This window comes from Hoplias malabaricus, chromosome 2, assembly GCF_029633855.1.
Source record: "Hoplias malabaricus isolate fHopMal1 chromosome 2, fHopMal1.hap1, whole genome shotgun sequence".
In the NCBI taxonomy this organism is placed as follows: Eukaryota; Metazoa; Chordata; class Actinopteri; order Characiformes; family Erythrinidae; genus Hoplias; species Hoplias malabaricus.
Genome location: NC_089801.1, coordinates 38,225,429 through 38,236,699, shown reverse-complemented (window position 1 = coordinate 38,236,699; position 11,271 = coordinate 38,225,429). Strand labels below are relative to the sequence as shown.

At 41.2% G+C, this 11,271-nt stretch overlaps 1 protein-coding gene across 1 annotated transcript; it reads left to right on the top strand.

The window, feature by feature from the left end:
- The first annotated feature begins 2,791 nt into the window (after window positions 1–2,791).
- dlb (deltaB) lies at window positions 2,792–9,738 on the top strand. Its single transcript, XM_066660838.1, has 7 exons — window positions 2,792–2,880; window positions 3,504–3,743; window positions 3,955–4,021; window positions 4,797–5,054; window positions 6,591–6,952; window positions 8,235–8,451; window positions 8,993–9,738. The coding sequence occupies exons 1-7, from the start codon at window positions 2,830–2,832 to the stop codon at window positions 9,685–9,687; spliced, it is 1,890 nt and encodes a 629-aa protein (XP_066516935.1). The 5' UTR covers window positions 2,792–2,829; the 3' UTR covers window positions 9,688–9,738.
- Window positions 9,739–11,271: the final 1,533 nt, after the last annotated feature.

The following is an 11,271-nucleotide window of genomic DNA, read 5'->3' as shown; positions in this document are numbered from 1 at the left end:
GTACAACCACTAGATCATGCCAAGATTATGAATATGGCTTGTTTCATGGAAGAGAGACTTTTTAACTGAAACTCATGGTACTTTCATTTTCATTGAAGTAACTGCAGTTTCTCTGCAGGACGGCTTGGTGTTGATTTAATAACCCCTGCTGTTTTCTTCTAGAGGTACTGGTATGCAAATGAGTGAATGATAATTTTGTAATTGCCCATATGCATCTGTGTGTGTGTGTGTGTGTATATATATATATATATATGTGTGTGTGTGTGTGTGTGTGTGTGTAGAGTAGTTTCCTCTGTTTCTCTGTTTTCTCATGCTCCTGCCACGCTTGTGTCACCCCCCCAGGGGAAACACTTCCCCCCATGGACCAGAAATCACAGTCACCACCCATCTGCTGCTCAGGCTAAAAGTGAGGATGCTAGGAGGACTCCCAGCCCCCCCACATACACACAACGCAGAGCCATATATACCATTTCCAAGATATCATGAATAAAATGATCTGATTTGAATCACATGATTAGCACTGTAATTACCGTTGTGTACAAATGTGAGTGACACAGACAATTTTCATTTGTTGCATAAATACACTACATCACTTTATTGGGAAGTTATTTCAACTTTAGGTTTAACACTGTGTGTGATTGTATGTGCTTGTGCATCTGATGAGAGCAAGGAGATCCAGCAGGTCTGGGTGTTTTATGTAGTGCGTGTTTGTAAAGGAATTATACATTTATATTTCTCCTCTTACGTTACCATTTATATAAGTTTGTGAGTGTTTTCAGTGTCAGGGTATATGAACTCACACTTTTACTGTTTGTGTGTGTGTGTGGGCGTATGTATGTGTATTTGTTTACATTTTTGGGGGCAGTATGAAAGAGATCCTAGAGGCACACTTCACTCATTACAATAACAATACACAGACAATACAACATAGAGGACAAATCAGGGTAAGAACAATAACATGCGCATACACACACACACACACACACACACACACACATTCTCTCTCTGTGTCTCTCTCTCTGAAACGAACTTTGTAACTTGCAGTAAATGAATGTTTACTTGAGTTCACTGATCATTTCTGTGAAATACTGATGTGTAAAATGGAATTTGTGAGGGACGTTGAGGGGACTACAGTCTCCTATAGTGTGTAAGTAACAGCAGCAGCACTGTAAAATGTAAAACAAAGGCCCTGAAGCTGGCATTCATGCAGAAGAATCACTGACCACTCACAGCAGGTCACTGCCACCATAGAATTAAATGTATATCCTAGTCATATTTTTGGAATAAGTATTTTTCAATAAAAATGTTGGAAATTATGCGTTTAACATCAAGCCCAACCACTAGATCCTGTAGATGATTTTCACTGAAAGAGAGCCACTTACTGTAATCAGACAGGAGTGTTCACAACTGAGGTGATTGGAACCAGACATCTGAATATTACAACACACATTTATTACAATCAAAAGGTTATTGCTTTTGTCCATATCAAGATTTAGTTAATGCCAGTTGTTGTAAAGTCATAATGGTTACGTGTGCTGAATTAAAAAGTGTGTGTGTGTGTAGTTAATGCGATAGCGTCCAGTCGCAGGAACAGATGCTGTATGTGCCTGACTCTCTGGAGAAGGACAATAGATGACCATGTGCCGCCTATTATCATACAGCTGTGTGTGTAGACCCTCACAAAGCACACACACACACGCACACAATCCCCCCCACCGACTCCACCAGCCCCCAGCAAAGTCTGGCTTCACTAAACACACCCACCAAACCACCACCCCCTAACCCCTCACCTACACACACACACACGCACACACACAGACACACACACTCACTGAGAGCAGATGAGGCTGAAGCCCTGCCGCACGCGCCGGGGTAATTACTCCAGACAAAGTGAATAGAAAAATGGGCGGAGCCTCTTACTCCACACTTGCCCCACACCCATCGCTTTCTTTCTTTTTATCTTGCTTTCTTTCTTTCTTTTTTTTTTCCCTCATTTCTTCTTCCGGTTACAGAAGTAAGATTTTAGACATCAACTTTGGGAAGAGAAGCAGACACATTTAGCATTAGCAGTGACGCTAATCAGAAGTGATAATAAAAACAGTTCAATAATAAAAACACAGTTAACGGTGTGATATGATTTCCAGCATTAATCTGCTAATTGTGATGACCACTTTTGTCCATTTTTGTAAATGCAGAACTGTACCACACATCTGGATCTAAAAATGAACATCAATATAAAATGCCCTACATTAGAAGTTACTTTTCATTTTATTTTACTTTTTAAATACATTGCTTAATATTCTATTTTAACACAATTCAAAACCTCCCTGTTTCATTGTGTGATTATCTTTTTCCACATTCTTGACATTTCTGCTCCAGTTGCAGAAGTAGACATGGGACTACAGGACAGCCTGATCTGCCTGTGTGTGTGTTTAAAGTGTGAAACGTCTACAGAAAACACACTAAATTGTGACAGATATATGTTTATGTAGATAGATAGACAGATAGATACATAAAGAACATGATGCTAAGTTGCATTTCCCATCAGGGCCCCTAGCCCCTCCCTGATGGCACGGCTGGGGGCGAGGCCTGGGGGTATTTAAACCTGCTCCATTCATTTGGCCCCAGTCTAAAGAAGCAGGAGCAACGTGAAGAGGACCAAAGAGGAACAAAGAAGAGAAGAGGACAATAGTGGACTGACGTGGACAGAGGGACAGGCCGTGTGGATGAGATCTGGACCTTTGTGGATGTTTTAAAGCAGCTGGAGTAGGAGCTGTGGGGATTAAGTGTCGGATGCTGGGACGTGTCTGTAGCAGGTTCTGAGGAGATATGGCTAAAGTGGCTCTGTGTGTCCTACTGCCTCTGGGGCTAATGCACCTGGTCAGTTCTGGTCATCTGGGATCTCTAGACTTTAGTTTTTGAGTTTTAGATCTTGGTACTAGACTTTGATTGAGTTTTAGATCTTCCTATTAGAACTGTGTTTAATTTAAATACTTAGCTGTATTAGCTGAAACCTCTAGTACATCCTGAAACTGTGGTCAACAACATCATTATTCCAATTTAGTTAGTTTTGAACTGAAGGAAGATTTTTTTCAGCTCTTACATTTGTAATTTGTAAAACTAAGATTAAAGTCAGTCACATTTACCTGTATTGGTTCTTAACTTGTCTTTACTTTTACATGTCCTTCACTGCAATATTTTAGAATATGACATTTAAGAGAAGGAAACTGAATTATATATACGCTTGTTATTAATATAATATATCATTTTTTAATTTAATAATTTATTAATTTCTGGTTAATTTCAGGATGAAGTTGAAATGTTACACAACTCTAAATTAAATTTTACTTTGCTAGATCTACACCTTCTCGGTCCAGTTTTGTTTATTTATTAATTTATTTCTATGTGTAAATCTATGTGTCCTCTACGAGTGCTATTGTCTGTTGTGTTTATTGGTATTATAAGTCTGTTCTGAGGTGTGTAATTCAGTGTGTCTCCTCTAGGTGGCGTGTTCTGGTGTGTTTGAGCTGAAAGTACATGCTTTCAGCACGTCTCGGCGGTTCTGCAGACATCCTCGTGACTGTAATATATTTTTCCGAGTGTGTCTAAAACACTCTGAAGATGTGATCTCAGCAGATCCTCCATGTACCTTTGGGACGGGACAGACGGGTGTCCTGCGAGACGAACACAACGCCATCGCCAACAGTGCTGCCATCCGAGTGCCCTTCCACTTCAAATGGCCGGTAACTTCTTCTTTTCCTGTTTGCTTTAATACAGAGGTTTTCTCTGGATATAGTATATTGCCGTTATACTGGCCCCTAGTAGACTGGATGAGTGAGCTTTTTTAAACACGGACAATTAACATGTGGGACCCACTCTATGGAGGATAAATTGGTTTATCATATCATTAATGTGTGAATTAATCAACTTGGTGATTCATTTTCACTTTTTCAGGGAACTTTTTCTCTGGTTATTGAAGCCTGGAATGCAGAGTCACCGAAAGAGCATCCTGACCACACAGGTAAGAGTGGACTTAAAGGACTTTTAAAGGAACAGCGAATTTTGGACACACTTACGTAAAGAAATGGTCATATTTTAGCATTCTTAGCAGAACAGGTTCTTTTATGGAAGTCCAGCTCAGTGTGTGGCTCTTATTCATTAATTATTTTCCTCTTAAAATGCTCACTGAACTGGATAAGTGATTACAAACAATGAATGAATAAATGAATGAATGAATGAGTGAATACAGAGCAATGCTATAAAATATTATTTTAAAAACTCAATTTAAGGCCAATCCACCTGCTTAACTGCTTTTGCATTGTTTTTATTGGTGCTTGACCCAATGTAACTCATTTTTGCATACCATTTTTGGCAAAATGCAAAAGGTATATCCACCCCCATTCTATTGCTTCACCCCAAAACTAAGTTAAATAAGGGTAAACATCTTAAAGCAACACTAGGTAAGATCTGGTATGTTTGCTCCTGGGCTACCCTACAGTTGTAGAGTGTAATTCACTTTTACAGCAATGTCCTGAACTCAAGTGGGGCTAACTGCCTCAAATCATAACATAGTGCAGTTTCTGCAGTGCTGAGCCTGGAGTATTAAAAACAGAGACTCTATTCTCCCTAATACAGCTCAATGGACATTTATTTTGAAGGTATAAATGTAAGGTAAAAATACTACCTTGTGTTACTTTAATATTGAGTTTTATGAATATTAAATAAAAAAATAAAGGCAGTCGGGTAACTAGATGTTCATCGTAAACAGTGTATCTTTATGTTTTGCTTTCCTCCAGAGAACCAGAACAACCTGATCAGCCGCTTGGCGACACGACGGCGGCTGGCAATCGGTGAGGACTGGTCTCAGGATGTCCACTTTGGGGAGCAGAGTGAGCTGCGATACTCCTACCACGTCTTCTGTGATGAGTTTTACTACGGAGATACATGCTCAGATTACTGCCGACCTCGGGACGATACACTCGGTCACTACTCCTGTGACGAAAACGGACAAAAACAGTGTCTGGACGGCTGGCAGGGCGACTACTGCTCTGACCGTGAGTATCTTCTACACTTACTCTTACCTACCTGTTGTTAAACTCACCTTATCCAGACACTGCTGTTTAATCAGAGCAGAGGGCATCCTCTGAGAGTGTTAGACACAGGGGTCAGTGCCAAGTCCTGGACAGAAGTTCAATAACAAACAGGAGTCAAACACAGAAGTCACAGATTAGTGCAGGACAAGACAGTTCAATAAGAGCTATGTTTACATTCACATGGATATTTGTGGCTCTCATACAGTCCCTACATCCCCACACTAAAAGACAAACAACACTGACCTTGAAATTCTTAAAAATAAACTGACAGCAGTGGAAGGTGTGACAAATAAATTTCACAATACTTTAACTCATGATGTTCAGGTGTGGGATCTGGTGAGAGGTCATTGTTCTAAGAAAAAAACAGTAGCTTTCATTTCTCAGTGAGGGCTTCTCTACAACTCCTTATTCTTTCAGACGACCAGTGCTGAGGTGTTCCTCTCACACTGGAAGGTTGGACAGTAATGGGTAACGTTTTGAGATCATCTGAAATCATCAAAAATAAGGACTGTATTTGGACTGCAACTTAAATAAATTGAGGTCTCTGACTTTGCACAGAACTGTATGTAGAGTTGTGTGTGTTGGGGGCAGGTGTGTGGTAAAATCAGTTGTGTGTGTGTGTGTGTGTGTGTGTGTTTGTGAGCGAAGGAAGCTCGTTGGGCTCTTTTGTTCGTCTGAACAATAGGACCCCAGCATAAGACCCACTAAACACATGCTGGAGACTCGTTTAGAGAGAGAGAGAGAGAGAGAGAGAGAGAGAGAGAGAGAGAGAGTATCGCAAAGACAAAAGCCTGTCAGCTCACCAGCTGCCAGCCTCAACACTTAACACTCCCATTCATCTGCTCCCATTCACCCAGGCGTGAAGTGTGTGTGTGTGTGTGTGTGTCTGGTTTTGTATATTTCCAGGGCACAATTTTCTGACTTTAAACGACATTGAATCAGATTTAACCTTCTTTATGTAGCGCGTATATTCATTACTCCACTACACACACACACACACACACACACACACACACACACACTATGCACTGTTATTATTACACATCCAAGTTATTCATTTTCCGGGAGATATTTCTGAGGACATTTGATAGGAGATAATCAATTTGTTTAAGGAAAGAGAATTCAGAAACATAAAGTTGGATTCGTATCAACAGCGATAGGCCTTGCACCAAACTGTCCCCATCAGACTAAAAGCCACTACAGCTTTCATCTGAGAGAGAGAGTGGAGAACATCTAGCTCCACTCTCTCTTCGATTATGAGCACATCTCGTATATGTGTCTTTCCTTCCACTGTGAGAACAGCTCAACTCCATGGGTGTGAATATGACAAATGTCCACCCAATGTTAAGCTGCTGTTTTCAACTTATGTAGTAACCTAATAATCAAAAACAAAAAAGGAGATACAGATATTTCTTTGGACAACAACAGTGTAATAGATGTCATGGGTACTGCCATTGTATAAAAACAAGCATGTGTGTGTGTCTCTGCTCCCTGCAGCGATCTGCTCTGTGGACTGCAGCATCCATCATGGTTACTGCGAGTCTCCCGGGGAGTGTAAGTGCCGTCTTGGTTGGCAGGGTCCGGGTTGTAACGAGTGTATTCGGCACCCGGGCTGCCTCCATGGCACCTGTACGCAGCCCTGGCAGTGTGTGTGTAAAGAGGGCTGGGGAGGACTCTTCTGTAACCAGGACCTGAACTACTGCACCAACCACCGGCCCTGCGCCAACGGAGCCACCTGCACCAACACCGGACACGGCAGCTACACCTGCTCCTGCAGGCCCGGCTACGGAGGGACAAACTGCGAGCTGGAGACAAATGAGTGTGACTGTAACCCCTGCAAGAACGGGGGCAGCTGCAACGTGAGTTTTTAATATTTCCGTTCATGTACCTCAAAAATAGTAACTTAACAGGAGAAGGGGGGGAAATAGCTTATTTTACAATGGAAGCCAGTGTTAAAATGTTTTATTCCATGTAAATTAGAGCATTTCTATTGGTCAATTCAGATGATGTAGTAAATTAAGAATTTACAAAAATTGATATACTTTCTTTGTATTTTTCTTTGGGCAGTGACTACAGGATCAAAAAGCGTCATTATTAATAATATGAGCTTGTAAAATAAATAATTTCACAGCATTTTGTGTGCATATGTTTGCACAGGTGTAAAATATTTTGTTAACATACAAATATTTTGTGTATATGTGATGAAAAACTGAGGTTTCACAAGTCTGAGATACAAACGTCTTAGTGTGTAACACTGAAGTTACAAGCACGAAAGTTGTCTCTGTTTTATGCCTCAGCTGACTAACCAATCAGCAGACGGCAGTCACTGCGGGTCCGGGTCATCCATGATAACAGAATACACATTTTTCATTGTACATTGCATGTAACGCCAATAAAACAGTTAAATAAATTAAAACGGAGATATATTTTTCATGCCTCATGTAAGCAAATAAGTGCTGGTTGGCTAGTGGATCTGCAGCCTTCTGATTGGCTAGTGGGTCTGCAGCATGCTGATTGGCTAATGGGTCTGCAGCGTGCTGATTGGTTAGTGGAGCTGCAGCGTGTTGATTGGCTAGTTAGCTCCGGCCTAAAAACAAGACAAAATTCGTGCTTATAACTTCAGGGTTGCATACGAACATAGTTTGTGTCCCTATCTCAGACTTGAGAAACCTTAGATTTTCATCATATATACACAATATTTGTATGTGAACAAAATACTTTTACACATGTGTAAATTATATCTGGGTGTGCAGTTAAAAAAAACAAACTAAAAATATTTCTGCAGATGCATACATTTTTGTGTTTTTTTTTACAATTTCACACATTCAGATACGTGTATGCATTTTCATAAGCACTCAAAATGTGATATACAACTACAGACTTTGAATGTATTAGTAGGAACCATTTTACAAGCTCAAAATATTAATGGATCTTTTTTTGATCCCATAAGTGATGATTTGTTAGATGCACTTATTCAGAGCAGGTCACAATGGTGCCGATGCAGGGAAACAATAGGAGTCTTGCCCAAGTACTCCTAGTGGTGCAATAAAGTGTTCCTGAATAAACTGGAAATCAGCCAAAATGGGAATGCTACCAGTCTTACCATCTCTCTTTCTTTCTCGTTCTCTGTCTTTCGCCCAGGACCTGGAGAATGATTACTCGTGCACGTGTCCTCAGGGTTTCTATGGTAAGAACTGTGAGATTGTGGCGATGACCTGTGCTGATGATCCATGCTTTAACGGTGGAACATGTGAGGAAGGTTTTACTGGAGGATACGTGTGCCGCTGTCCTCCAGCTTACACAGGCTCCAATTGCGAGAAGAAACTGGATCGCTGCAGCCACAAGCCCTGCGCCAACGGTGAGACTGAAAACAGCTCTCTCACACGCACACACAATCAGAACTGACTGTAATAAATTAATGTGATAAGTTCACTAGACAGAGTGACAGACATGAGAGTGAGGACGTGGTCGGTTCACTAGAGAGAGCAAGAGAGAGCACAAATCTTGAGGGTTGGACCTTCACTGAGGAGACATTGTAGCAACCGGACCTCACTGAGTGATGCTCAGTGTATGAAGAATGTGGACTTGTGCTATCAGTGACACCTAGTGGTGTGAAATGTGTACACATGAACCAGGCAATGTGTAAATGCAAACTAGGACATTTTTGGACACACCCATGGAGTGTCAAACCCTGTAGTCAATAATGTAGGTCTGCAAAACTCCTGCAACACTTCTGGTGTCCTAAACAAGGGGGAAAACCTACTTTGATATTATTTGACTATAATATTTCCCCATCTTCTGGTGCTGGTGACATCTAAAGTCGCATCAAAGATTTCAGAGAAACTTTCAAGTTCACCAGGGACTTGACTGTCATTTTCTTTCCTCTCTTTCTTCTGCAGGTGGTGATTGTGTGGATGTGGGTTCTTTGGCTCTCTGTCGTTGCCGCGCAGGTTTTTCCGGCCCGTTCTGTGAGATGAACGTGGACGACTGCGCTCATTCCCCATGTCAGAACTCAGGCACCTGTGTAGATGGGATTAACGACTACAGCTGCAGCTGCACGCTGGGCTTCACGGGCAAAAACTGCAGCGTTCGGGCACATGCCTGCCTCACACACCCTTGCCTCCATGGAGGAACCTGCTACACACACTTCTCAGGGCCTGTGTGCCAGTGTGTGCCTGGCTTCATGGGTCCCAGCTGTGAGTTCCCGGTCCTGGAGCGGTCCTCTGCTGCCGCTGCCTCTGCTCGGACCTCCAGGAGCTCCTCACCCTCAGCCGTGGCAGCGTCGTGTGTGTTAGGAGTGTTGGCTGTATGCTTGGGGGTCTGTGTGGGGCTCGTGGTCCTTAGACGTAGAAGACAAAGACTGCGAAGGAGACAACTTTGTGATTCTGTCTTTAACGACCTGGAGACAGTGAATAACCTGGACAGCAGTCGGCAGCAGTCGTACCCCTATGAAAGGGATTTCCTGACCAGAGCCATCAGCCAAAGCAAGCCCAGCAACACAGAGGCCAGGCTAAGCTGCCCGTTAGCCCCAGCACACACACTCCCAGCTGGGCGGGACTTCCTCTGGACTGCCGGAGGGGTGGGACTCAGATAAAAAAAAAAATCAAACATGCTTTCAAAGATTCAGGAAAACTAGGTTTGCAAGAGCAGGACACACAAAGCAGGGGAGTTATAGAGCTCTGTTACCATGCATCATAGAGTAGACTACATCATGCATCATGCCCATATTAGGAAGTCCAGATCTAAGCTGATTATTATTACTATAATCAGTAAAATGAAGGTAGTTTACAGATACAGAAAATAGGATTATCTCCCCAATGTTTCAAACTATCCTTTAAATTGAGTCTTTTAAGCAGTCATAATTTACATAATTCTAAATCCATATGATTTAGCATTTCCAAAAACCTCATACAATAGAATTTCCAAATTTGGCTGAAAAATATACAACTTCCAAGGGGCATTACACAAAAGCAGGATTTCCTAACTAGCCACATAAGCTAAAGCACCAATTTGCCCAGCATTAATTTATCCAGCTAAACTTTGAAATCCTACTTCATATTAACATAAATCCTGCTTTGTGAAATAATCTTTGCATAAAAACTAAACTCAAACACACACACACACACACACACACACACACACACACACACACAAACAGGGATTAAGGGTAAAAATGTGAAAGTAGCACTTCTTTTTTATCCATTTCCTCATTTCCATGTGTTCAGAGACTGAAAGCATGAATAATGAAGTGAAGCCGATGAGAAAGTGGAGTATGAGGAGGTGGAGAGTGATTAAATTCTCTGTCCAACAGGTGGGAAGATGGAGTTTAGTCTCCAAAAACCAAAAAAAAAAAAAAAAGGACTATAAATAAAAGAAGATCCTCAGACTCAGACAGACACATCTATCTAAAAACACAGAGGAAAGCATTAAAGGTTTAAAGTAAGAGGAATGGTCTTGAAAACGAGCAGTGGGTCAGTTCAGTTCAGATCATTTTGACTAGTGTCACTGCTCCAGAAAACTAATGTCAGGTTTAAGAACAATAAATAAAACTCTTTTTTTGGTTATAATTCTGGAGTTTATTAATGGGGGAGATGTTTTTTGCTCGTTACCTCATTGTTTTTTTTTAATGTTGACCTCAAAGTGAGATGTTTTTCAGTTAGCTTGGTAACTTGATGCTAACAACACAAAACTAGTCTGTTATAGAGGTTACCATTGGACCCTTGGCCTGTTAGCTGGTTTCCGTTTTCCAGCTGAGTTTAATATGTTTTAAGATCCAATTTACTGGATTTATTCTAGTTTAAATAATCCAGCTAACAGTTGTTATTGTGGTTAAGGTTTATCCAGCTAGTCCCTTTAAACTGGTTTATATTATCCAACTAAGTAAGTTTATACTTGTTCAAGATTTACAGCTAAATAGCTTTAAGCTGTTGTACTTTAAGCCAATTATTTTATACAGTTAGCTGGATTTGAGTTATCTGGATAACTGGAACGCTCGCCTGGGGAATATGACGTCTGCATTTCCGCCGACATTGAATTGTAGCAGAAAAAAAAATCCCCCAAAATCTGACTAAAATGGTGCTGTCCTCGGTACGAGGATTATAGTAATTTGTTTGTCTGATCTACAGAATGGAATGTTAGAGCTATATTCCTATTGTTGTTTTTAATGTAAGAGATATAT